General features: G+C 50.5%; 1 protein-coding gene across 1 annotated transcript in view; it reads left to right on the top strand.

Moving 5' to 3' along the window:
• The first annotated feature begins 11,827 nt into the window (after positions 1–11,827).
• The window catches only part of CHST13 (carbohydrate sulfotransferase 13), a 32,136-nt gene continuing 16,409 nt past the window's right edge, over positions 11,828–27,554 (top strand). Inside the window, exon 1 of the mRNA XM_056334961.1 lies at positions 11,828–12,013. Coding sequence (XP_056190936.1) covers positions 11,920–12,013 — 94 coding nt within the window. The 5' untranslated portion in view covers positions 11,828–11,919. The remainder of the gene's footprint in view (positions 12,014–27,554) is intronic.

Raw genomic sequence — 27,554 nt, 5'->3', positions numbered from 1 at the left:
TTAAGGAGGAACATGAAATGGTTTCATGTTGCTATTGATTGATACCTTTTCCTCTATAGTCTTCTCATAGTAATTTTTTAAGTTGCGCTCGCATTCGCAAATGTCAACGTGCTGTTGCAGATCAGACTTCTTTGAGCTGAGGACAGGTGCTTGAGATGCTGCGTGCAGAATGAGATCTTGCTTTGTGTCATTCGTTGCCATTCCCAGCCTTGGCCACAAAGGCTGGGATTTCAGATTAGGTTTCTCTCTACTGTGCACTTGTCCTGAGTGATTGCAGAATACATTTCAGAGACTTCAGCTGAGAATGGTTTTCTTTTCTTGGCTTCTGCACAGTCCAGTTAAGATTTCATTGGAAAATATTAACTAGTGAAGTATATTCCTTCTTCAGCTACAGCTGTAGCGACGACATAACTATACATTCCTGTGTAGTCAGTGGCTCACAAGATCCATGGAGCTATGCCCACTTTGTCAAGCCTTGGAAGTCTTGAGAGGAGGTCCTGGAAAGCCAGCATTAGCCTTGACTGCATGCTTGGCAGGTTTAGCACCATGAATCTCTGTTGGGCTCTGTGGGAATAGTTTGGCTGGCTACAAACGAACTACCAGAGAAAATATAGCTAGGAGAGCAGAATAAGAGAGGGCAGTAAAGCCATATATACTGCACCGCAGTGTGGATGAGAATTAACTGTCAGAATAACACAGCTTTATTACATTTTTTCTCCAATTCCTAATCTTTTCCTTGCACGGAGCCAGAGTTTATATTCTGGGCCAGCCATATTTCTAGATAATGTATAATCATCATTCCCTCTCATTGATTATCTTACTGCTCAGTTACAGCTGCTTTGCTGGGCAGCACAAAGCTTTCCCACATGGTCTGTGGGCATCATTAAAAAGTGGCATGAGCTTGGTGCTCTCAGCTTAGAGGGATTTGATCCCCCTTCAGTACAGGGCTGATGCCCAGCGGCAGCCATCCAGTGGTGCAGTTTCAGTGGTGTGGGGGGCGCGGGATGAGGAGCTTCAGCCTGCACGCCTCATGCAAGCTTGGATAAAGGCCACGCTGCAATACCGTTCTGATTTATATTTTGCTCAGAGCATGTCCTTCTCTGCCAGTCCTGCAATCTGAGCAGCAGTTTTGTACTTCCTCATCAGTTATAAGGTATTCCTAGTCTTGCTTTGATAAAAACAGGAGGCTGGGGGTGACTTTACTCCCGTCTCACGTTTGGGAGAACCCTCTGAAGGACTGGAGGACTGCAGTACCAAACTGTTGGGCAGGGGCATTTCAGGGCATAAGCCACAGAGAGGCTGACTGAAACACTTTCTCCAAGTTCCTCCACTCCGTTAGCTCCAGGATGCCAAATGGAAGTAAAACAGGGCAATCTTCAGTGTAGCTCTCATTGCTTCAGGTTTTAAACATTGCAACATACGCTTGAGCTATCTTGTACTGTGTCCAGCTGGTGTTTTCTGAACATGCTCCCATTGAAAGGGATAATAATGGTTTTTTTAGAATTCATTTTTGAAGTCTGAAAATGAATTTCTTTTTAAGACTGCCCCATTGACTAAATTGAACATCTGCACAGTAGTATATTCAGTTTCTGCTGTAACCTGCTACTGCTGCTTTTAGCTGTAGCTTTAACCGCAGAAATAACAGCCCCCAAAAAACCCACCCTACTATTTGCTTCATTTTTTTTCTAATTTTTTTTTTTCAATGACACTGGCTACACTGTTAGTTGGAAAGAAGTTTTGGGGAAGGCATATGAATGTGCTTTCTTCCTCAGCTGAGAAAAGCATTTGAATTCTTTCTGGCTTTGCTGAAATCACAGTATTGCTGAGAACATCTGTAGAAAAGAATTAGCTTTTTCTCTCCCCCACTCACTGACAGCAAACTCCAGGGAAGGTCAGGCTCATGGGTGTTTCTGTGGATTATTTTAGCTACACTGAAAAGAGTAAAGCCTGTCTCATTGTGACCAGCTGGAAATACAGCAACTGCTTAAGAAGTACAGGATTTAGCTGCCTTCAATATATAGATTTGGTGGCAGCCAGACTGTTCTTTAACATTTTCAGCAGTGCTAACATTACAAGCCAAGTGCTCTGAGACAAAGTCTGGCCATCCCCTGAGCAGTGCAGAGCACCAGTAACTGCCAACCGGATCGTCTGCACTTGTAGGTCATCCTGGTACCTCCTCCAGGGTCACCCATGGTAGGGCAACAGGCATATTCTCACTGGGCTTGCAACTAAAAGCAGTTGGAAACTAAGGCTGGGACTCACAAGTTTAAGCTTCTGGGAGCACATGATGCAGAAAGTCATGAATCACCACGCCATGGTTAACATCTGCAAGAAGAGGCTAAGGCATTACCTGCAGACCTTTGATCTAAGCTGTTTGGGCTGCAGTCTGCAGGGCTACTTAGGCTGTTCCTCCTGAATTAATTGTGGTAGTAATAAGAGCTCCAGCTGCCAGTCCAATGCCCTGTCCCTTTCTGTCTACAATGAACTGTGCAAATGCTGGACCGAAGTCCTTGTTTGAAAGATTTCTTTATAAAAGAGAGGAGTCAGCCAGCTGGGCTTTCTCTGCGGTGGCTCAGAAACTTGGAATGTGCTTTCTCCGCTCCATGCTAAGCTGATTTGGTAACTTTCCAGGACTAAACTTGTTGCAAAAGACACCTCTGGATAGAGTTTCTGCAGGAGGCAGACACCAAGCCTACTAGATATGCCTCCTAGACATTATGGGTAGGTGGCTGTCTGATTTTAGCAGTGCTGGAGTTTACTAATGCAGGCATAATTCAATTAGGGCACCCAGAGGATTGGAGAAAAGCCTTTATTATTTTTAGTCTAAATAAAAATAGTATCTCAGGCTTCCCAGAATAGTAAAAACACAGAGTGTCATGCACGATTGCGGGACAAAGTATATTTATATGCCTTTTCAGCCAGGGTTTCCATGAAATAGAAGCTGTTTAGATTGGATTTGACCAGCCGTGTCATGTCTAGGCATATGTAATTAGTTCTCTATGCTTAAAATTGCAGTAACAAACCTGGATTTGACTCTGTGGCAGTACATGCAGGGTACAGCCTCACAAATGGTATTTAGATGATGATGATGATGATTTTAATTGTACCCCTCTCAGTAAACAAGGAACTGCGGTTTTAGTCATGAGGGAACGTTTCAGGGTATGAAAGGGATTTAGGAACCTAAAGACTCATCTAAACACGGTCAGTGAGTGTGGTACCTAAGTCACACAGGTTTCTTTGAAAACATCACTCCATACTGTTGCCTTCTTTCACTGTCCTCTTCCTCCAGGGTCAGACTGCCTCACGTGGGGAGTTTCAGCAATGTCAGTATTTCTGGATGGTCTGGTGATGCTGTCAGGATATGGGGTGCTGAGGGGAGAAGCGACAGACCTGCCCAAGCTTCCCTCATGCAAGAGGGACAAGAACATATGGAACTTCTGTCCCTGCCTGTAACACACGGTTTTAAGGAGAAAGGAAAGTTTCTCAGCGTGTCCGTTCTGTGGTCAAGGAGACTTTTATAGCATTGCTCTGACCACTGACTGCAATTTATGTTGTTATTTACAGCGTGGGGTTTTTCCCTTCCCTTTGTATTTTAGAGCCACTGGAGATGGATGTGTGCATAATAGCCGCGAAGTTAACGCTGCAGGGAAGAGAGCTCTCTCCAGCATGCAATGTCCCGCCACACTGAGAAGCTGCTTCGTTGGCAGTGATCACTTTTTGCCGCAGTACACCCCCTCATTCTGCTCTTGGGGACAAACCTGCCTTTGCTCAGACCTAGGGAGTTGGAGAATTAAATACCCCAGATCACAACCTTGTGCTCATTGCTGCTGTGCTAAGAAAGGGGTCTTCCCAGACAAGGTACTTGCACTAGGGTCTCTCTCTCGTGCTGTGTCTTGGCTGCTGGCTGGTTGGATATAGAAGATCGTAAGACCAGATCATTTGGTCTTGGGGTTCTGGTCATGAATCAGTCAATGTAAATAGATCAGAGTCCAGGGAACGGGACTTTTCACAGAAATTTTTGAGCAGACTTTGCTACCTGCTCCGCTCCTAAGATACCAGGTTTCTCTGTGCTATTGAAACATGCTTCCAAGCAAACAAAGCCCAGCTTAGAATAATCTGTTTTATTCCTTTTGTGAAGGTATAAAAGCATGCTGTTAACAAATTTCTTTCTATCAAATGTATGTACAGACTTCCTGGACGTGGTCTCTCGGCTGGGATAAAAATGAATACAGTCTCTGAGCAAATGCTTACAGCAGCCAAAGATCTGGCCTTTTCATTACAGGCTTCAAACTAACAATTCTGGGCTTGCAAATACATCAGCAAAGGCACTGTGCAGCAAAGGCACTGTGCCTGCGTGGGCAAACACTCCCTCCCTCTTAGTTATCACCAGTTTCAGCCAAATGGTTTAAAGAGCACAGTGCTCAAATCACCCTGAGATGTGGAGAGATCTCCTGATGGAATCTCCAAGTCCCTGTTTGCCCATTTTGGAATCTTTCGAATGCAAACTGTGCCTGGCTCCAAAGAGAGACTTTCTTGTTCTGACACCTTGGAACTGTGGTAGCAAGGTCAGCACATGGTGCAGGTCTTGTGCCCATCTCACCTGCCACTGCTGAGGAGGTCCAATCGGACCTGAATCAGAAAGGAGCTTAGTTCAAGGACTGCAAGCACTGGACTCTCAAACACCCAGCAAGGTCATAATAAATTCCTGTGAGGTTTGGTGTTACCCAGTAAAGCAGACTCCCCACTGTGTTCCCCCCCAGTTGTAGACGGTAGGAAATGAAAATGCAGGATAGTTTCTCCTGTTCTGGAAGAGCTTCAGGGGAGCAGGTGACAAAACTCCACTCATACTTTGCAAAATATTTAGGAGTTAGCCACTACACCAAACAAACCTCTTCCCTTCCTTAGCCTTTGCCCAAGGGAAACCCAAGGGATTTCTGTCTGGGAAAAGGCTTTGGTGGGGACCGAGGCAGGACCCCCACCCCACCGTCCCCCCAGGGAGAGGAGGGCTGTCACAAGCCTCTACCATCCTCCACTCCAAATGCAAACGGTGCTCCTGATAGCATGCCTGCAAAACAGGTGTCTCTGCATCAGCGTGCATGAAAACCGCTCTTACCACCACCACGCAACGTGTGTACAGTGAGGGTTTGTTTCATGGAGGGGTTCAAAACAAACTTTGGATAGTTGTTAGTCAGCTCATGGCGCACAGCTGGAATATGTCTGATGTTACGCTTCTGAGCGCAGTGAAAGGGGGCTCAGGTGGCTTTTGCTGGTTTTAGAAGACGTTCATCAGCATAACAAAAGCTGGCAGCTCCTCTACTGCTGGTTACTTGCCTTCCCTACCATTGGTATCTTGTTTGTGATGCTATGATACTCAAAACAGAGAGATTCGTGTGCATGCTCTATTTTCCTAAAAGCTAACAGCATCTCCCAGAAGCAGGCTGCCTGCCTGTCTGTTGTTTACGTGGGTGCTCTCCAGCGTTGGGGCTACAAGAGTGCCCGGTGAAAACATGCCAGCACGCATGTGGCATCTCTGTGCACCAGCCTGAGCCCAGCTGTTTCTACCAGGGGAAGCACCATGTCCCCAGAGAGGGCTGTCCCACTCCTGGCATGGATCTGGCCATCATGAGAAGGGCCTGTTTTCTTTGGGGAAGACTGGCCATGACTTGTTTTTAATTCCAAACTCAGGCGGCAGGGCAGTGCTCGTAATCCCCCAGGGACTTAAATATTGCTGTGCTGCACTGTAAGGTGATGCAGCAAGCCGTAGGATGCAGTCAGACTTTTCCATCTGTTCCAAAAATTAGAGGCTTGGGCCCCTGAGAACTCATCCTGCCCTGAGGGATTTGGGTATATAACTGCAGGAGTATTTGTATTTTTTTTTCCCCACAACAGGATTTGCAGCACAAGGTAAGAACAAGATAGGAGGTACTTTTACTAAATAGTGAGTACTCAGTGGCCACTAATCCTAAGAAACGTGCAAGAGAAGGTAATTTGGGTCCTGTGAAAAGTCTGGCAATGTACCTGCTCTGAGTTAGGTGTTCATGAGCCAGGTATAACCCTATAGGTCCTGTTTTAGGAGTTTTTACCCTTCCCTTCAGAACCCTCACGATGTTGCAGCCACAGTTCTTCCTTGGAGGAGGCAACATTTTAAGGAATGAGAGGGAGAAATTCCTACCTCCAGAGAGGAACGTGAAACACATGTTTTTCTTTAAGACCTATTTGTGCCTGAAATGCTCAGAGTCCTCTTTCCTGGCTACCATAATCAGACTGTAAAAAAGAGCACCGAGTATATGTGTCCCTGCTCTGTACAAAGCCTTGCTCACAGGAGATCTATGTGACACAGAAAAAAAAATTACTTCTCTGAATCTCCTCCCTGTGAGTTGTGTTTCCTTCCAATGCAGCAGAAGCTGTGCTTTGAGGAGTCTGCTGTGCACTGGTGTGTGATGGGCAGGACAGTAGCGGTAGCTTGTTCCAGGGCTTTCCAGGGTTCCCTTGAGCAGAAAGGTCATTAGCTGGCTCCGACCTCAGCCATGCAGCAACACCACAGCACACCCTTCTCTTTGCATTACCCAGCACATAGCTGTTACTGGGATGGCAGATAGAGCTGACCAGTTGCAGGCAGTGCTTTGGACAGCAAGGAGAAAGGCTGTGGCTTTCTGCTGTCAATGTGCAAGAAACAGCAGAGCACAATAAACAAACACCAACTGTAGGAGTGAGTCTTGCACTCCTAGTGGGAGGCTTGACAGGTTTGCTGCTCTTGCTGTTGGAAGTAACTGCGGTTCCCAATGCTGTGCTAAGATCAAGGGCAATTGGCTTCCAGTGTGTATCCATAAATCATATCCCTTCCTCATGCGAGCCTCTAACTCAGACATCAGCAGAGAACAACCTCCCAGCTGGTAACAGTATATAAATTAAATATAAATGCCTGGTATAAAAGGCAAACATGGTCCCTGGTTGCCACCACTGAACAAAATGGGTGATGGGAGTTTCCACCATACCAACGGCATTTCCAGTAGATGCAAGCATTGCAGGCAGAGAGTAGTCCTCAGAGCCTGTAATTTCATTTGTTCCCATCACCACTGGTGCTTTTAAAAGAAAAGAGCTGCTTTTTTTTTTTTTTTTTTTTTTTTTAATTGTGACAGCAGGAAAGTTAAAGGAAAGATCTCTTGAAATCTATTTTGACAGAGGCCAGCATTTGATGATGAAAAGGGAGAGCCCAGTTTTTAGTTTCTTGGTCTCTAAGGAGATTTCCCAGGAGATCAGAAGATAATGGCAACAGGATCTCTGGGAAGTGATTAGCGTTTTATCTGGGAACAGAAAGGTTGGCAAGCTATGGAATTAGCCAGGTTACAATATTAACTACTCAGGACTAGATGCTATGTGCACTGTCCTAACCCTTAGTACTTTTGTTCCTGGCAAGGCATACGAACCTGCTTAACTTTAGGCAACAGAAGCCGTCATACCCAACAAATCACTGGGATTCCCCAGGGTCTGAAGGGTCTTTGGGATCGGCTGTTTAGTCCCTGCCCTGTCCCCCTGAGGCCAAGGAGATTTCTCAAGGTATCAGTGCCACTTTGTATGAACAACTGGCAAAATCTGGCCATAGATTTAAAAGATCCATCAAGTGTCTTGTTTTATTATATGTACTTTTCGCCCTCCAGTTGTCTCTCCAGAGGTATTTAATGTAAATTCTACCTTTTACCCAACCTGTTTCTCTTATATACTAAGCCTGCAAATATTTACTCCAGCACTTAATGGTGAAAAGTCCACCCCAGCATGATTCTCTGCTGCTTTGAACTACGGCAAAGAAGGGCAACAAAGCTGGGAAGGGGCTGAACACATGTCGTATGAGGAGCAGCTGAGAGAACTGGGGGAGTTCAGCCTGGAGAAAAGGAGGCTCAGGGGGGACCTTATCGCTCTCTACAACTTCCTGAAAGGAGGCTGGGGTGAGGTGGGGTCCACCTCTTTTCCCGGATAACAAGAGGAAACAGCCTCAAGTTGCACTAGGGGAGGTTTAGATTGGATATTAGGAAAAAAAAAATTTCACCGAAAGGATTGTCAAGCATCGAAACGGGCTTCCTAGGGAAGTGGCTGAGTCACCATCCTTGGAGGTATTTAAAATACTTATAGATGTGGCACTTAGGGACATGGTTAGTGGTTCGCTTGGCAGTGCGAAGTTGAAGTTGGACTCAATGATTTCAAGGTCTTTTCCAGCGTAAACAATTCTATGATTCTGTATCAGTGCAAAGTGGGCAGAAACACTAGTGTTTTGATGAAATAATATTTGAAAATTCACATTCTGCAGGCGAAAAGGACGACAGGAGATGGTGGGAAATCAATGCACTGATTGAGAAAGCAGGTATTCCAGCTTGGTGCTATTAGCAGAACTGACCTTTCCCAGTTAATACAGAAACGTGACAGAAACAGGCACCCTGCTTGTCTTTCAGGGCAAAATGTCATAGGTCCCAGTTATGAAAGGGATGGTTCAGATAAGGCAGTAGGGAAATTTTTTGAGGGTTTGCAGAACTGGAAGTGATTGCTTGCTAAGATGATAAGCTGTCCATCTCGGGGAAACTTTCAGAACAAGCTGCACACCACATCTGCTTAAGCAGGGAATGAGCTGGGGCTTTGCAAGGTCCCTCTCAGCTGGCACATTAAATTAATGCCATAAAATTTAAAATAAAGCATGGAGTATCGGGATATGCTGGGGCCCTTAGAATCCTGGAAGCAGCGTGATGCCTAAACGCAGTTCTTAGAAAACAGAGAGGAGATTACCCACGGGCATCTCTGCGAGTAGCTCCCCAGCTGCTGGTCTCCGAAGAAAGTCTGTACTGCATCAGTGTGATTCCCTAGGTATGTGCCCAAGCCCTTGCTAGCTTGGTCAAATTCCGGGGCTCTGGCAGCAAAGGCAGCGCGCACTGGTGCCTGGCCACCAGCAGATGGAGGTCTCACCAGCATCAGGCCAGGGTAAACTTCCCTGGTGGCATTCAGGTTCCAGAATTAAGTAACTGGGTGCAAAATCACAATATCCCCTAGAAAGGCTCCTTTTCAGAGTAGCTGGAAAGCCAGGACCTGGGGAGGAGTTCAACAGATTCCTCAGTTTCCAGCTGAAAGTAGCTGCTGTTTAATTTCCATTCAGCATGGTCATCAGACCAAAGCTTGGGGTTAATCTCACTCAGTGGCACCAAGGTCCTGGGAAACTGCAAGGCACTGGGAGAAACCTGCTGAGAAGACAGTAACGAGCACTACTAATGAGCAGGGAGGGAATCAAGCATGCACTGCATCAAAGGCACTGCATCTTCCTGTAGGCAAAACCCACTTGTCTTCAACTACAAGTCGGATGCAGTTCCAGGCCTCAGCAGTAACAAATAATTTTCCTCCACGCTGTGTCGTCAGCACCTTTTGACCATTACTCTTGATTATCAATATTGCCTTTACAATCATAAATAGCTCCCACCGTGGTCTGAACCCCATGCTGTGAGGCACCGCGCAGACAGGGAGCAGGGCAACTCCTCCAGCGGGAGTTCAAGAGCCCAATGTTGCCATTCTCTAGCAAATACTTCTCAATTCTTCCAATTAACCTGGCAGAGCAGCAGATTAAGAGAGCCAGGCTCAGTGCTCACCCATGGAAAACTGCTACACTCATTCCCCATGTGCTGCTGAGGGTTTCATGTGTGCTTTGTGCCTCGGTTGTTCCCCAGTCACCCTGGGGAGGGAGAGAGGAGCTTCTCCAGTGTGGACTGAGCCTGGTGATTCCCTTCAAAATAGGCTTGAAATAAGAATTTGGGAGTCTGAGAGCTTGAGTTCAGTCCTCTGCCCTTCTAGGCTTCTGGTGTGACCCTTCTTCTCAGGTAATTGCACCAGCCACTGTCTGCCTTAGGGGCTGGGGTCGCTCTTTGTTCCCTGTGGTGAGGCTGCGGGGGAAGGGGGATGGCACAAGGGGGGTTTCTCAGATGCACAGAAATGGGCAACAGCAAAGGCCATTGCCACCAGAAAGCTCTTACCATAATGTACCTTTTCTCCCTTGCAAATGTGTTTGTCCTGAAAACGGGCTTTAGCATCGGAGCTGATCGTATTTGCAGCTCAGTCCACATAGGAATCCTACGGGATTTTCATGGTGTGCTTCCCCTTCTAGCCCCCAGGATCTGAGCAGCACTTTCACCTCTGTTGGAAGACCAGCCTTGGATATCTGATGTGATCAGAGATGGCCCTGGCCCTGCCCTCCAGGTGTGCAATACAGACAGCAGGACCCAACAGGTCAGTGCCCGAGTTTTAACCAGGGCGTTTTACTGTGTTTTCTTTTAAGGGAACATCCAGCTATGGGTGAAGTTTGGTGACTTCTACTGTTTTTATTTCTCCTGCTGAACCCAGGGAAACTTTGTAGTGCATCCCGATTATGAGGGTAATGACTGTAAGCAGATACCAAACTGTGTTCACACACTCCAGTCCCCCCTCCTCCCCTAGACTCAGGCAGCCCCTTTGCCCCTGGGGTCTCTCAGCCCAGCTTTGCATGTAAGGCAGATCCCAGCTCTTTGTACGCTCACCAAGGGGGCGAAAATTGGTGCACCACTTGCAACAGAGAGCAACCTGCATCTGCAAAGCCATTCCCAGCCAGCAGACATCCACTCCCCGCCAGCACTACCTGTCTTGCTCCCCCATGGCAGGGGTTCCAGTCCCTCCATGCACACCCGGGACTGGCACAGGGCTCAGGAGCTCAGGTTATCTTTCCAGCTGGTTACTGCAGGCACCAGTGTGTCCTTGCAAGGAGGTGTAAGTTTATTAGGGTCTCAGATGTGGTCTCATTTCTATTGCCCCTCTCTAGACCATCCAACAGGGACTCTAAAAAGCTGTGTCAGTTCATGGTCATAGCTTGACTTGGCCTGCAAGACGCTGCTCAGGTTATTTCATTCCAGCTTCCTTCACTGCAATGAATTCCTCCTCCTGGTTTACTCTGCCCTAATTGAGGGCAGAACGAAGCCTGGCATGTGCACACAGCCAGGCTTTCTTTGTCATTCTCAGTGGCTCCTCTTTGAGCCGTCTTCTTTTTCTTGAAGCAAAGTATTTCGGGGCTGAAGGCAGCAGCAGTGATTGCCCACGGTCAGTGGGAGCCCAGCTCTCAGCCCGGCTTTCTAATTTGGCAAGTGGCCTTTGCGTAGATCTCAAGTGTTTTACAGAGGTGGGTCAACAGCATTGCTATTTCAAAACTGGGGCAACAGAAGCTCAGAGCTTGTTTTGCCTGCAATTACAGAGCCTGGGGGTTAGAGGACGTGGTAAGGGAGCTTTGCACTCCGGCTTTCCAAAACCACGCAGAGAGGAGTAGAAAATTATGTCCTCCTCCTATGTAACTGTATTGCTTAAGTTAGGATTAGTCAGAAGTATTATTGCTTTCAGTTAAAGTCCGCAGGGCCAGGGGGTTAGCCAAAAAAAAAAAAATAAAAAAAGAGAGAGAGAGAGAGAAGAGGTGCATTTTAAGGCCACGAAACTTAGCGATGCTTACGAAGCACTGAACGTGCGGAGAAAAGTCCTCAGGAAGCTGCCGAGCCCTGCCAGCACACCAGGAACTCTCCCGTCCCCTGCGCGGAGTTCCAAAGCCACCGCGGGAGTTCGGCAGGGGGGTGCGTGGCCCCCGGGCCGGGCAGACCCCCGGGGCCGGGCAGACCCCGCTCCGGCCGCCGCTCGGCGGGGCTGCATGGAGCGATCGGCGGCGCGGCAGCCCCGGCGCCGCGCGGCACCCGGGGGGCGAAGTTCCCGTTCCCGCGGCTGAGCCGCCGCGGTCACTTCCTGCGGGGGGCGGCCCCGGCCGCGGGCGCGGAGCGGGGCGGGGCGCGGAGCGGAGCGGCGCCCGGGGCGGCGCGGGGCCGGCGGGCGCTCGGCGGGCCCTGGCCGCGGGGCGCTGCGCTGCGCCCCCAGCCGCGGCGGAGGATGCGGCGGAGCCGGGCGCCGCGGCTAGCGCTGGCCGCCGGCCTCGGCTCGTTCCTGCTGGTCGTCTTCTACTTCCAGAGCAGCCTCAGCCCAGGTGGGTCCGCCGCGGCTCGGCGGGACGGGCGGCGGGGGCGGGCAGGCGGGGCCGGGGTGCCGGGCACTGCGGGCAGCCCCTTGCCGGCTCCCGAAGTCCCTCAGGAGGCGGCGGGGGCCGGGGGAGTTTAAGTCGGGGCCGGCGGCGGCACATGGCTCGGCTGGGCGCGCTGAACTTCGCCGCGCCGTTCGCCGGCGGTGCGCGGCCGCCGTGCCGGGAGCCTCCCGTCTGGGGCTCGGGAGCCGGCCGGCGCCGGGGGACCGTCCCTCTCGGCCTCCCCAGCGCGAAGCCGCGTCCTGCTCGGTGCCCGCGCCGGGGCTGGGTCGGGCGAGGGGACCCGCTCCGCTCCACCGGTGCCCGCTGCACGCCCGCGGCCGCTGCGGTTCTGGGGAGCCTGGTCGAGTTGCTCAAGGGGCTGTTTCGCTGCGTGCCTTTAGAAGTACCTTCCACGTCGGGAAACAATTCAGAACTAAAATATAAACAGTTTTGTACCGCAGGGTTTTTTTTATTTCCCTGCCTGCTTTCTGTTCTTTGGGGGAAACCAGCTCCTCTTCCCTAAGAGACTTCCCTGGGTCATTCCTGTGGCTGTAACAATGTACTAATGTTTTCTCATTACAGCAGCAATCCATCAATGGGGCCTTCAAAGTTATATCTTAAAACGGGAAAGGCTGATTTGACTGAAATGTTAGTGGAGTTTTATCAGCGTGAACTAAATGAAATGCGATTTTTCCTTTTATAGGGGCTGCTCTATCTCTTTAATGTGTTTTTTCCTAAAAATAAAAAAAAGGCTTAACTTGTTGGCTGACTAAGAGTGAAAAGGAGTTAGGTTTCGGCAAGCATTTGTTATTTCTAGAGGAGCACGTGAAGTTTGTCAAATGAATTCAGTAATCCCAGAAGACCACAATCAGTAGTGTATTCTGTAGTAACTTTTTTTTTTTTTTTTTTTTTAAGAAACTATATATGCATCTTATTTTAGTAATGGGACTGTTCAGTAAAACATGCAGCGCTGAATGGACGCTGATCTCCAGGGCTCCTGAGAGAGACGATTGCGTTTAACATTGCATTTACTTTCTAGTATTTGACTGGAAAATGTGGCTCTTTCCAGGGCTCTGGCTTTCAAAGAGAGACTCTTGCGTGTCTGAGTCAGCAGAACTTTCTGTGCTTACTTGACTTTAATCCCTTGTGTGATCTCAACAGTTTCACACAGAGTTCCCGTCAGGTCAGAGCAAACCAGGTGGCAGTAGTGGTGATGGCATCTCACAAGGGATTTGGGGGATTCTGGGTCTGGAAGGCTCTGTTGAGAGGTGCTGGCCAGCTGAGGGTTTGGGAAATGCAACACCCTTAATAGGCTGCAAATCGGTTTCCTTTGTATGGGACACCTGGGATTTATGAAAGGTCCTGCAGATGGTGGTAGGTCTGGGTGGGATTGGGATCCTCAGCTGGTGGAAACCCAGTGGCGTTTGTCACTCAGTGAAAGCCTGTTTGCGAGGGCAGTGAACACCCTCTGCAGACTTGCCCAGTAAGGTTCACAGAAGAGGTGAATTAGAGTGATAATTATGTTGTCGAAAATATGGTTATCTTCTAGCTACACAGTTGTCTCCCTGGGTCCATCCTTTGTTTTTGTGCCATTTATTTCCCTTATTATTTTTCAGTTCGCATTTTTCCCTTTCCTCTTTAGTTCTGTGAAAAACTCACACTCGCAGAGGAAAGGTCATTACCATATACAGAAAAGGAGCAAGCTAAAAATTGCCCTTTTTTTATCCCAAAGGAAAGCAAACTGAGGCCAATTACACGAATTTTAGAAGTTGCAATAATAGGCAAACAATTTGCAGACAAAAATGTCATCTTTAAAGTGATGGTTGCCTTGAGGTTATTTGGGGTTGCAATTGTCTGGTGTCATTTGGTTTCTATATAATAATGAAGAAAACTGCTAGAAAAAGCATCAGTGCTATGAGTTTTCCCTGGAGCAGTCTGCTCCTTTTCTGCATCTTTAGCAGGATACAGCAGGTTGCCTTTCCTGGGCCACCCACAGTCCATTACGTGTAGCGTGCTGAATAATCCTTGCTAATAGCTCATAGAGACCAAACCACCCGGCGACCAGGGCAAGGAATGCAACATGAAGATGTTGACAGAAGAAAGGTGATATAACCAGAAACCTTTAAGTTTGAGAGTGTTAAGGGCTTGCTCAGCTCAGGGAGCCGGAATGAGCTCCTCCATTTACGTTTTCCCACTTTTAATTCCACCTGGGCAGATGTGTGTTGGAGCGGTTTGCACTGAACTCTGTGGCTGTGCTGAAATAAGGCTTTCTTGTTCTGCCTCAGGAACACCCACACGCCAGCGTGTGCTGAAATAACTCTGCTCCTAAATGCCGCTGAGTTGGTTATTTTGGTGCTGGGCTGAATTCATTTGCACTGAAGTCAGCGGTGGAGTCCCCCGTTGTACCTCACAGAGGCAGACATGGGCTCGGGTGTGTTTGCCAAGGTGCCCAGGAGAGGTGAGAGAAGTCTCAGTGATCCCCAGGGAGAGCATCCACACGTGGGTTTGTGTGCTTGAGCGTGCGCTGACTTCATATCCCTGGTCATTCTGTGTTGGTTTTCCTTGTTGCTGGTTGTACCAGTGAGCAGATGCAGGGGCTGTAGTCCCTGTCCTGCCCTGGCCGTGGGGTGCAGCTGCACCCATGGACTGTCCCTGCTCGCTTCCAGCCAGCAATGCCCTGTCTGTCCTGTTGACCTTCAGCTGTCTCACTCCAGGCTCAGACACGTGGGCAAGGGCAGAATGTCTGCACCGCAGGAACGTCTTGAAGTGGTGCCGAGCACGCTGGCTGGTGGGGTTTACAAAGACTGCCACGGTGGGTAGTTACAGGGGTTTGGCTGGAGCAGTTATCTTTCAGCATCTCCGGGCCCTCCCGCATCTGGACTGCGGATGTGGGCAGGTGTGCTCAGCTGGGGAAACCCCATGTGATCTCAGCTGGGCACTTGGGAGTGATGTGGTCTATCGGGGGCCTTGGCTGTGCTGCTGTCAACACACAGCCGTCTAGGAGATCCTGCTGTCATCTACCTTCTGAGTTGATCTTCCTCTGCTGTTTCCTTCAGGAGCAGCATTGGCAATGGCTGTGCTGACTTCTGCACACTGTATGTTTTTTGTGTAGATAGAGAAGGTGGGAATAAGCAGTGGGGCTCTCAGACCGATGTTTCACCTCACTCCAGTTGCAGCATGTCTAGGCTGGCACAGCGGTAACTGCTGGAGGCTGCTGGTCCTTGACTACATCAAAGCTTTGGTCACTGCTGTTCTCAGGGGAACTGCGCTGGTTTTAGCAGCAGCGGGGGACGTGGGGATGACTGTGCTAGTACAGATGTAGGGTAAAGGAGAACATCTGAAGGAGGTAGACGAAGGTGAGTGGCAGGTGGTAGGGCCCTGCGTTCACCTGCATCTGCAATTTCAGCAGACCTTAATTAAAAGTGCTGTGAGGCCAACAACAATGGTAGGTCTTTGGGGGAAACTGCATAGGCAAACTGTACTCTGGCAGTTTTCAGGCCGCTAGTGAGGGACCAGAGGATGTGTGCATGAACTTTCAGTCTCCTAAGCAGTTAATAAGCAGCTCTTCCATCCCAAAAGAACCTGTTTCGTAATAAGAGCCAATTGGGTGCTACACAAAGCATTTTACATAACCTTCCCCGCCTCAAGGCTTCTATCTCTTTCTATCTCTGACCGGTGTTGTTTGAGGAAAAATTCCCTTTGCAGTCTCAGAAGTGTTTGGAGGAAGAGGCACCTTTGGAAGCCTGAGGCAAGGAGGGAGGGTGAGGTCATTCTATCTCATTCCAATAGACCCTTGCGTAAGAGCCAGGCTATTCTGTTCTTGCCCCATCCTTCCTGTGTCCAGTCCAGTGACTTGTGCGTGCTGGAGGTGACGGGAGACACACACACACGAACGAACGCCAGGGACGGATGGCACAAAAGCAGACCTTGCACAGAGACAGCCTGCGGGATGGGGAGTGCTCCGCTTCCTGTTGTTTCTAGTTTGTTCCAGCACTGAATCACCTTGTCCAGTAAGAAAGATGGAAAAAAACCTCAATCTCAAAATGCTGCTTTATTTCTGCTCTGGTTCTGTCCGACTGCAGCATCCAGCTGTTGCTTCCTGCGTCTTTTTAGCAGCACTTGCTTAATGCTGGCTTCTGCACTCCCTGTGTTCTGTCACAACTTGCTGTCAGCCTGGGTTGTTGGACTTCCATGGGCTTTGCAGGCTGGGTGTCCTCAGCCTTCGATCTGACTCTCTCACAATGAGAGATACCAGAACCAGGACCGTAGTAGGGCCGAGGTTGTGATACTGCTCCAGAAAGGTTGCGGGCAGGGAAGCAGCAAGATCCCTCTCTCCATTCTTACCTGCTCCTGTATCGACCAGTTGGTTCTCCTCTGGGCAGTGATAGAGCAAAGCCCCCTCCAGCCCCTCCTGGAGTGGAAGTACCACTTCTCCAGCCTGAGAGGAGGAGGAATGGGGTGTTGCAGGAGGATGAGCAGCAATGCCAGGAGCCGCCACACCACCACACATCAGAGGCAGGGAACTGCCTCATCATTGTGGTGCGGTTAGCAGCCTCCTGATGTGCCAAGGTGGATATGGAATGTACCCATTGCCCCCGTGCTCTGCCAGCTTCGGGATGGTTTCTGTTGCCCAGCCCAGCATCTCCCAGCACCAGCAGGTCCTGGAGAAGCTCTTGCTTCTGAGAGTTGCAAATCTGGCCTTTCAACTTTCCTGAGCTATGCATCCAAAGTCTGTGGTGGTTTGTGTGAACTCCCAGTCAGTGTCATCCTTGTGCCTAAAGATTTGTCCCTTTGGGGGGGACAGAAGTTATAGTAGAGATTATAGAGTTTATAAGCAATTTGACTGAGATCCCAACAGAGCTATAGTCTCTGAACCTAAAGGTGCACCTACACCTTGCCCAAATGGAGATACTTGCACACTTAGATACTAGCAGACCCTTACAAGCCAGGATTTGTTTCCAGAACAGGAAAGAACCTATTTTAGACCTCAGTTCCTCCCCATTGTTTAAATGTATTTTCAGGCTGAAATTCAGGAGCTGCCTTGGGACATGAGTGTGGTTCAGCCAGCGAAGCTTTCCTGAGACTGGGTCATGTTTGCAGCTGGCTGACACATGTCCTCAGCATTCCAGATAGCGAGGGCTATGCTGCCTTCACCCTGGCTAATGCTGCAGGCACAGGCAGGGATGTGAAATCTAAGATGCCCTCTGAGATGGTGTTGGTTTTTCTGTTTTGTTTTGTTCGCTTTTGTCATAGGGCGGTTTTTGCCCAGCCTCAGATTCTCAGTCACAGTCCTGTGACACCCAGGATACAGCCGCTGCCCTTCAAGGAGCCAGTTCTCAAAGTACAGCAATGCTTGTTAGCCGAGGCACTGGGCAGTGTGTGCTAGAAAGCCCTCAGATCTGCCATGTCTGAAGAAGACGTGAAATGCTGTAGTCATGACCTGTTGTGGTAAAAAAAATCTGTCCAGTCCAGTGCTAAGAGCAGGGCAGTAATAAAGCCCATCTGCTCCCAAGGGCCAGGCTTTTCATGAGGAATGCTTTCTTTAGTCCTTCTTGGCTTTCTACGGTTTCCTGATAATCTCTGATACGTGCGTGCGAGAGGTTTAGGAGGGGGCTTAGCACACTGGGAGTTAACTCTGTGCCTGCAGGAGAGATGCACGTCTAGGTGGCTCTGCCAGGTGCATCTAGCCTTCGCTGGCCCCGTGTCCCTCTGGCATCCCACCCGGCTGCTCCTCTCCAGCAGCACACTGCAGCACCTGCGCTTTCTGCTTTGTTCCCACTCCCCAAACCCCAACACTCCTATTTATCCCGCAAAAAGGACTCCACAAAACATCTTCTGAGAGCAGCAGGATCTTTGCTTGTGTTTGTGCAGGAAGGACCTTCTGGTGATCATCAGTCAGGTCTGAGGCAGGGAGACGAATGCTCAGGCAGTGGCCAGGACACTCCTGGGCGTGCTGGGGTTTATGACGTGCTGCATTTTCTTTCTTGGTCCTTGCTTCCTGCAAGCATCTGAACGGAGAGCATGACAAACCCTCCATCTTAATCCCAGTGCAAACACAGCTGTCTTTCCCAGGACTTGCTATCAGAAGCCAAGAAACTACAAAGGCATTAGGTGCTTAAATCCGTTACTCCCCCTCGGAGCTGAGTACCCAAAGAAGAGCTTAACTCCCCAGGTACCTCCATGGGGCCAAGGAGGGGATGTTTCACTTTGAGGCACAGCTGGGCAAAAGCCCCAAACTCTCCTTGTTAAAAGGCAGTTAAAGACTATTAGCAGTCAGACAGGGAGGGAACATCTCACCGAGTAGCTCTGGTGGACTGAAGGGCCTTGGATGGACATCACCGTGTTTCCTGCCTTCAGTGCACAGCTTGCACTGGTGCTGGGAACAGAACAGGGATAAATGGAGCTATCCTAGAGCTGGGGGTATTCCCCTGCCACCAGTAAAATCATTCATGGGTAGAGGGAAGTGACTGGTGTCAGTGGAGAGTTAAAGCCTTATATTCCCAACCTCTGCTGTCCAGTTCAGACCAGTCTGCTCTCTCCCATCCATGTACCTGCACCTGCGGAGCTTGCAGTGCTGTAAACTGGGACACCCTGGCTCTGTCTCCTGTCTGGATCTGCAGCTTTGGGACAGGTCTATATTCAGCTACAAGCCCTCTGCTATTTCCCCCCTGTTTCACATGGATCTTTTAATTTTCCCCCTTCTTCAAATACAAGTGCCCCCTTGGCAGTAAAATCCTTCCAGCAGGGCTGGGTGGTGGGAGGTGTTGCTAAATGCGTGCTGCGGCTGGCCTATGTGGATGTCCCCCTTCCCTGATGCTCATCTCCAGATGCCGGGATCCTTGCTTCATGGCTGGCTGTTGTGGTTTATTCTAGTTAGCCCAGTTTTTGCTCTGTTGCAGGTTTGTACCCCACGTAATTCCGGTAAATTATCCAGTAAAATCAGTTGTAGAGCTCTGATAAATAGGGTTCAATCCCCAAATGTCTCCTTTGCAGCCTGGACTTGCTCTGTTCTCCGTTTCCCAGTTGCCTGTGGCTTCCACTGGGAAGCCAAGATCTTAGTCTAAGTCAAAGCCCTACATGGGCAAAGGTGGGAAGAAAGAGTTGCTCTGTACCCCCAGGAGCTGCGTGGCTGCTGCTCAGATAAACTCTTTCTGCATATCCTTCACAGGAGATCACCCAGTGTAGGAGGTAGCACCGGGACGTGTGGTTTGAGTTTGTTTCTCTTATAGTTTTAATGAGCCGGGGAGCAAAGGCTTTGTTTGTCGTGTTGGAAGGAGAACATGATGCTTCGAGGGAGCACGCAGCATGCATGAGAACAGGGAAGGGAAGGGGAGCCAAAGGACACAGTGTAAAAGTGGCTCTGTGTGACTTGGGTCCTGTGCAAGAAGCTATACTCTACTGTCAGGAGATGCAGTGTACTGGCTGGGTAGCAAACGGGGGCTGCAGCAGCACCAGTAAGGCTCTGGGACATCTACAGACTTCGTAGGAGGCAGCACGGTTCGTTTCAGCAGCCACCAGTGCCTGTTCCCCTCTGCATGGAGCCAAGCAAGCCAAGGAAACCTAGTAGCTGGAGGAACCTGCTGTGGCTAATAGCCTCAGCTGTAATCCTACCATGTAACAGTCCTGAAATTTCTGTTGCCTTCTCCCTGGGCTGAATCTGGCAGAGTACAGCATTGCCCTGAAGTGTGCTTCTAGGCTGAACCTGGAGACAGGACAGCAGTTGCAAAAAAGCAAACACACTATGCACTGTCCCATGCACACACGCTCCCCTGCCGCTGGCAAATGTCTCTGTCAGCCCCAGGCATCGCTGTGGCTCGCCTCAGGCAGCTGCCTAAAAAACGTCCTTTCTGTATGAAGAGCGGGTGAACGGCTGTGCAAGAGCACTGTGTGGGATCTGGACCCCAGCCATGCCGTCGGAGATCTACCTTGAACCTGGTGCTGTCCTGCTGACCCACCCAGCCCAGCAGGACTGGTGGATGTGGGGACATCTCTGCTGGCTTGTAGTGGACAGGTTAATGTGAGGGAAGCTAAAATCTCCCCCAGCATTTCTTTTGAATGCCATCAAGCAGGTTTCATTTTTCCCAGGCCCTTTGTGGCAGCCCTTACTGGGGTGGCTGGGGTGAATATGCTTTCTGAAGATCCTTGCATTGTAACCCTTTCCAGCTCCCACCTTTTGCAGGCTCAGAGGTGAAGGTCTGCCTGAATTTTGTTTCTAGGCAGACCAGATCCTTGCCTCGGAGAAGGAATTCAAAATCTGTGCAACCTGTTAGCTTGCTGGGGTGGTCCTGAGCAGGTTTAGCTCAGGTCCAGCCCTGAGCCAGCCAGTGGGGAGTTCCTGCAGCCTGGCAGAGGAACAGGCGCGCTGGCCTGCCTGCTCCTGTTTTCCCCATAGTGCCCCGTAGCTCTTAATATTTGGATGAGCTTTGATTAGATAAACAGGTGTAAATTTATGGCAGGCAGACTGATGGGAATTTGGCTAGGAAGAGCTGGGAGTTGGTCTTTCCTGGGAGAAGAAAGCTGGTTAGTACTGCAGCAGCTCTGTCACCCTTGGGTTTGGCAGCTGCGTCTGTAGCCAAGGTGGTTCATCACCTTCTACCTGTGCAGGAAGGCCTGGCCACATAACCCACATCCTTTGGCAGCTCTATGCCGAGTTGAAAATCACTATTTGCTATTAAGAATGGTTGAGAACTGCGTTTTGAGGCTGTGGGTGCATGTGGATTCAGTGTCTGCCTACTTTGGCTGCCTCCGTTGCACACACCGCCTCGTGCAGTCTCTCCGGTCCTTCCCCATGCCGCGGTGAGAGCTTCCTGACCTCCAGCCAGGCTCCCCGAGCCCCAGCCATCCCCAGCCCTGAGGAAAGTCCAGCCTGGCTCCTGCAAGCTGCGTTTGCCTCCCTCTCTGGTGGCATGTCCTGGTTTCCTTCTGCCTTATCAATGATCCTCCCTAATGCACTGGAGCAATGAAAGGCAAATGCATTCAGTGTTCCCAGCGGTGCTGCTCTGCCTCGTGGCTGTCACTGAACCGTCGTGGTGGTCTGTCACATTGCAAAGCTGTTTCCACAGCTGGGAGATGCTGCAGATCACACTGCCCTGGATCCAAATCTGCTGTCGTGCTGGGATGAGTCTGTTACGTGGCCGTGGAAGCAAACCGCGGCTGAGTGGGGGTGCTGAGACCTGCTGTGCTGCAGAAGCACCCAATGCTGGCGAGACCCAGGTTTTTCATAATGGGACTGAATTTTCACAGACTCCCTCAGAGCATTATCCAGCTGGACCTGAAGCTGCTTTCTCCCCCAAAAGTCTTTTCTGAAGGTGGCACTGTCTCTGCAGCAGCTTAGGTGGCAGATTGGCAAGCCTCTGGCCTGGGCACAGCAGATGGGCAGGTGCTGGCAACTCAGCCCATGGTACATGTGCGTGGAGGTGTGCCACTGAATGTTTTGGACCTTCACTCATGGCATGGCCCATGGGTCCCTTCCCATCGCCTTGTCACCTGTGGTGTGGAGGGACGCTGAGGTCACGATTTGTGGCCTCTTGTCATAACAGCGCTCACAGCTTATTCTTCTCCATGTAAATGTCACTTGATTAATGGCCCTCCATCTCCTGGCCGCTCTCCCAGCCTTTCGGGGAGGAAGCAGCAGCAGCCAGCGGGTTTGAGCCGTCCCTCGGAGTGGTCTCTCTGGGAGCACTGCTCTCCCTGTGGATTTGCAGCCTCACCACTAACCTGAAACCTGACCCAAGCCTGCGTTCTGGCCAGATGTTGCTTCACTGACCTTGCAGGAAGGTGGGCAATGTTGACATGAGGTTCAAAGGTGATGTTTGTTTGGAGCCGTCGGCTGTGGGTGTCTCTGCGGCTGGCTCCCCGGCTCCAGAGGGCTTTCTTCAAGGCCAGGGACCTGGGAAATTAGCACAAATTACTTGGAGGTCAGAAGCTCCTCAGAAATTCCCCGTTCTTGTTGTTGATGCCATGCAAACGTGCAGATCTGCTCCCCTGGGGCATCTGCGCCATCGTGTTTCTCTATGGCACGAGAAGGTGGTGAGTTCGCTCCTGCACGCATCTGCAGAGCCAGGCTGTTCCTTTTGGCCAGGGTGCAGAGCTAGCATATTCACAGCTGGGTCTTTTCCAAGTTTACTCCTGGCAGTATCAGAGAGGTTGATTTCCCTTTAGCTTAATAGGATCAGCAGATGCAGGCGCCGAGACTCAAACAAGGCTGGCTTGACACTGGTGTTTTGCTTTAGTTGTCCACAAACGGCCGCCGCTGGGCGGGTGTAGGTGCAAGATTCCCAGTTCCCTTCTTCCCAAGTTTCCATTAGACCTTACGCATTCCCTGTGAAAAGGAAAGAGATGTTTTCAGAGTACCTGCTGCTAACAGCCATTCTCGGGGTTTGAGCAGCAACAGGGAGGCAAATCCAAAACCACTCAGACACGTTGCTACCAATGACGTTGGATCGGTTGTGTCTCAGTGCTGCAACAACACTGAAGATGTTTGCATCTTAAACGTGCTGGCTGGGGAGATAGGGCTCTTTGGTGGCCTCAGGCAATGCCCACTACTAAAGCAGCAGAAGCAGGCACAAGCAGCTGTGTGATGAGATGTGCTGGAGATGGTTCTTCCTAGTCTCCAGCAGGGTGTAATTAGCTCCTGTCCTCCTCTGTGAGCTCATGCATCTCTTCAAAGCATTGTAAAGCCCTTTGCTCTGTGTCTCGTGGCAGTGAGTCTCACAGGTTTATGACCTGCTGTCATTTAGAAAGGCAGGACACAGACCCTCAGCTGTCTCCACTGAGAGCAGAGGGGCAAGAGCCCTGAAGCAAAGCCGGGGAGGGAGCAGCTGTGTGCAAGGTGGTGCACGGGAAGGGTTTGCTGAGTGTGCATTTTTTCCAAGATCTGCTTGTTGAGGCTTTCATCAATTCCAGATGCACAGAGCTGACGAGATGGCTTGAAACGTATTCAGCAGGCAAGTTGTTGAGCCATACGTTGTGAGAGACATCTTTTTCTTGTATGTGTGCACGTGGCATATGTGCAGAGGGCACAAACAGCATCTGCCTGAACCAGACCTGTGTGTGGGCAGGTTTTGAGCAAGTCCAGCCTGATCCCCTGGCACCCTGGCATGCCGTGGCCTCAGCAGCTGAGCAGAAGGTGGCAGGCTGCTGCAGATGGGCTCTTGGCTTGGTTAGACCCAGGCTGCTGTCTGAGCCCAAGAGCCTTCTGCAGCTGCAGCTTGCCTGAGCCTGCCCGTGATGGGAGCCTGCGGGGGTGCGGACACCCCGGCACTGTGCGGTGGGCAGGGGGCGGGTGGGTCTCTGGGGCAGCCTCGCCAGTGGAAAATCAGCCCCTGTGCATCCCGGCAGGGATCTCTGCCTTGGCACTGCCAGCGCAAGCCCTTCTGCTGCAATTCCTGTCGAGCAGCAGACTGGAAAAGAGGAGTTTATTGACAAGGAATGGAAATGCTGGCAGTTCAGGCTTGCGTTATATATGCAACCAGCCAGCTGGGGCCAGGAGAGCGACAGGCGTAATGGGGAAGAGAAATTGCTCTTGGAAAGCTTCTAACTTGCTTTGTAGGAGGAATTAACCATTTGAAAACAGAAGGGTGCATGGTGCTTATGCACAGATATTTTATTTGCTCACAGAGGCTGTATTCCTGCTGGATACTGTTAATTTTCTGTCTCCTATAAAGATCTTCGTCACAATCCTTGTGTCAGCAAAGAGTTAGGCACATTGCCACAGAGAACTACATCCCCCTACCTCAAATGCCTGTGATCCTTCTGTTAAACCTTCCTGACATCTGTCTCAGGCTGGTACCAGGTGACCAGAGCCTCCTGCCACCGAGCAGACATGAGAACCACTGAATGGGACAGAGTGTCCAGACCAGCTGCTGTTGGCTCTGTTCCTGCTCTGATCCCCACAGATGATGCTGTGGCATTTGGCAGGTGACTTGAAGCAGCTGGATTCTTTCTTTCCTTTTCTGGATGATTTATTGTGAGCTAATCCTATAGCAGTCACCCTTTTCCATCACTTGATTAGAGTTCTCCTGGCTGATCTTTGACTCAGGTTGACTAAATTGGAGTAAGAAAGCCTTCTTTCAAAAACAGAGCCCAAGCGATCCCTGTCTCTGGTGAGGAGGGAGCCACGCAGCCAACAGCTGTGCCAGCCCCTGTGCCTGGGTATGGCTGGTGAGACTGTGATGGTCCAACAAGTGCCATTAGTGAGTAATGAAGAGAAATTACCTTCAGAAACATAAAGTAAGCTGTGTGAGAAAGCAGGAGTCAAAAGAGAAAAGAGCTTTCATGAGGCTTTCTAGAAAACAAGGAGCTTCCTTATGTAATTTTAATGTCTTCCTAATGGCAATAACTTCTTCCTAAGTAAACCTCCCAGCATCTTGAGCATCAAGAGTAATGCCTAAGTGGTTTTACAGCGTGTCCAGCAGCCAGATCTCTGAATCACAGTCATTTCTGGAAAGAGCAACTGCCAGTCCCTGCGCTGGCTTGGGTATGGCCAGCACTCCCCAAACAGGAGTCATCTGGCTGAAGCCTGGACAGACCAGGGATTTCAGGCTTCAGGAGTCTCCTGCAGGCAGCTGTTAAAGGCTGGGTAGTCTCCTGTTAGGGGGGGAAAGGGGCAAAAAACTAAAGACAGAAAGATAATTATTTATTCTCCTGCCCAGTGCGTGTGACATGCAGTAGAAATCTAAACTAGTGCAGGATGTTCAGACCCAGTCTCACATCAGGAGTTTAATGTTCAGTTTGTAGAAGCTTAAAAAAATACATATGTCTGACGACACCCCCTCAAACCTCCCAGCCGCCTTTGTGGCTGCTCTCTGAGCGGTTGTGTACAGCATACGGAAGACAGAGTTGGCCGCAAACCCATCAATGCTAAATCGTCTCGCAGCTCCAGTGTTAACTGCAGAATGCTGAGCTGGCACTGCAAACACGACGCTCTGTGGGCTGGGTTTGTCATCCAGGCACGAGAAGCAAAATGCACACACAAGTCCATTGTCTCTCTTGACACAAGTGCTCCAGCAGCCTGACGGGAAGCGCCTGCCGCCAGGCACGGGGGGGCTGCGCTGGTTTTGCAGTGTCGGGGAGCACTTGCACGCTTGGGAGGGTGAAAAGTCAGCACCGTGCCTTCCAGTTCCTGCTAAATCTGTAAGAGGATTAGCAGAAATGGACAGCAGAGATTACGTTGTCAGCAGTGCTTGCCATGTTTCTTTGGAGCACTTTCAGCAGAGATTCCTCTTTTTTAGTGGTTTGGAGAAAAATCCAGTCCAGATAGCTCTGAATATTGGACTGCTGCCCCCCTCCCGCCCCACGTCCCGCATGGTGTTGAACGAAGCACGTGAGCCGTGGTGTGGCAGTGGCTGATGTCGCCCAGCATCCTGTTTTGAGCCGTGGCCTGTGCCAAAGGCACAGCAGAACCTGAGCAGTGAGAATGAAGGAGCTGCCCGTTGGAGAGGTATTTTCTGCATCCTTTCAGTGGAGGACGGGATGGTGATGTGACATTGGTCTTACTGTCGTCACATTTCTGTAGCAGTGGCAGTGCCAGCCCCACGTGTGACCTGTCAGAAGGCCCTCTTCAGGTGCGACTCTTGGTTAGGATCTTGGTCAGGATATGAAGAGAAGACACTGAGGAGTCGGTGACGAGGGGGACGGTCAGCAGGAGCCTGCGGTTGGGAAGGGGGTCAGGTCAGCTGCAAGGCTGCTGCCTCCATCTCGCCAGCCGTTCAGGAGGTGCCTGTGTTGTTCCTTGGCACAGTGGCATTGCCTGTCCTACAAAGGTTGCCACAGCATTTGAGAGGCTGGGCTGAGGCATTTTCCTATGAAAGTCAATGTGTCTGTGTTGAGCTAGATCCGGATGGAGAAACCCGAAGTCTGGTGGCACTTGGTGCCAGTGGCACACGTTTGCTGTCTGCAGTTTTACTGCATCTGTCATGAGCCGTTGAGCATGGAAGTGTTTATGGGTAGGTGACATGTCATGAACAAGGGGCATTGCAACCCTGCACCGAGGAAGCAGGGAGCATCCGTCTGCCTTCTGCCAGCAGGTGGGAAACCGTGTGTGTGCGTTTAATGCACCTGGGCTCCCCGTGCACCTGTCTGTCCCCAGGGTTCTGGGGGGGCCTGTGCTGTGAGTCATTTGCATTTTGTGGGTGGTGTAAGTGGCCCAGTATCAGAGAGGTGATGCAGCTCTGCTGCCACTCCGTCCCCCAGCGCAGCATGCCAGTGACACTGCTGTCCCCTGAGCCCTGGGCACGGGGTCCCAGACAGCAAATTGTGTACAGGCATCAGGGATCTCAAGCCCAGGTGGAAGCAGGTGTGCTTGGATTTTTGGTCCCACTTCAGTTCCCTGAGGCCATGCATTTCCACCCCCAGACATTCACCACAACCGCTGCTGGCTCTGGCAGGCTTGGCTGTTCCCTGTCTGGCTGGAACAAGAGCACGATGTGTACTCATCCTCCTGCGTACTCATCCTCCTGCGTACTCATCCTCCTGCGTACTCATCCTCCTGCGTACTCATCCTCCTGCGTAGCTCTTCCCATCCATCACTTTCCATAGAGAACAGGACCTTCGTCCACACCCTGAATTAATATTTCCTGAAGGCATCACACCCCCTTGTCCCTCTCTCTCACCCATGGACAGCTGCCTTCCAGCCAGCAGGGCACATCCCGAGACGAATGAATGATTTTTCCTGTTAAAGGTGGTGTGGTCCGTCGAATTATCCCATATAGAACAGTGACTCATTGTACCCTCTTTCGAGTGTGTCTCTTGGCTAGAGGGAGACTGTCGTCAGTGCCAGGGAGCCTGGTTGCTGTTACCACCCAGTTGTACCACACAGCCCTGGGACTCTGGAGAAGCTGCAAGGTGGTGATTGCTGCAAACGAGGGTATTATTTTTAGAGGGTGACACCTCCTTTCATCCCTTTCCCAGAGGAAGTCATCTTGGACATCTTGCCCATGAACACCTTGTAATGGCGTGCTCAGGGGATCCCCAATACCTTCAGATCTCTGTGTGTAGGAACTGTGTGCTTTGGGGCTGGAAATTCTGCAGAAGGGTTTGTCCCGGGCAGTAGTAGCTGTGGCGTGTGTGCATTTGATAGAAGGAGGTTGGAAAACACTCCTTTCCAACTTGTCTAAGAGGTTTGTACAGCTGGGCCTCCTCAGAAGTGAGAAGTGTCACCTCAGGTCACTGCTCATGGTGGATCTTCTGAGGAATGTGGCTGGGAAGGAGGTACTGGGGGTGCTTCAGCAGCAGAAATGTGGGCTGAAAATGGCTGCTGGGGATGGGGTGCCCCAACAGCCTTCAAGAGCCATCTGTAGCTCCTTGGAGTTGGCCCTAAGTAGCTTCCCAGAAAACCAGAAGAGTCATTTGGGAAAAAGGGAGAGACTTCCAGGGGAGGGCGGTCTGCATGATAGGAACTAGTAGGACCCCTCCGTCAGCTCCACAGAAATGGGACATGTTTTAGCCAGGTACTGGAGAAGAGGGTGGACCATTGTGCAGCCTTCATCCCTCAACTTGCCCTGAA

This window comes from Falco biarmicus, chromosome 4, assembly GCF_023638135.1.
Source record: "Falco biarmicus isolate bFalBia1 chromosome 4, bFalBia1.pri, whole genome shotgun sequence".
Lineage (NCBI taxonomy): Eukaryota > Metazoa > Chordata > Aves > Falconiformes > Falconidae > Falco > Falco biarmicus.
This window is presented reverse-complemented; position numbering and strand designations above follow the sequence as displayed.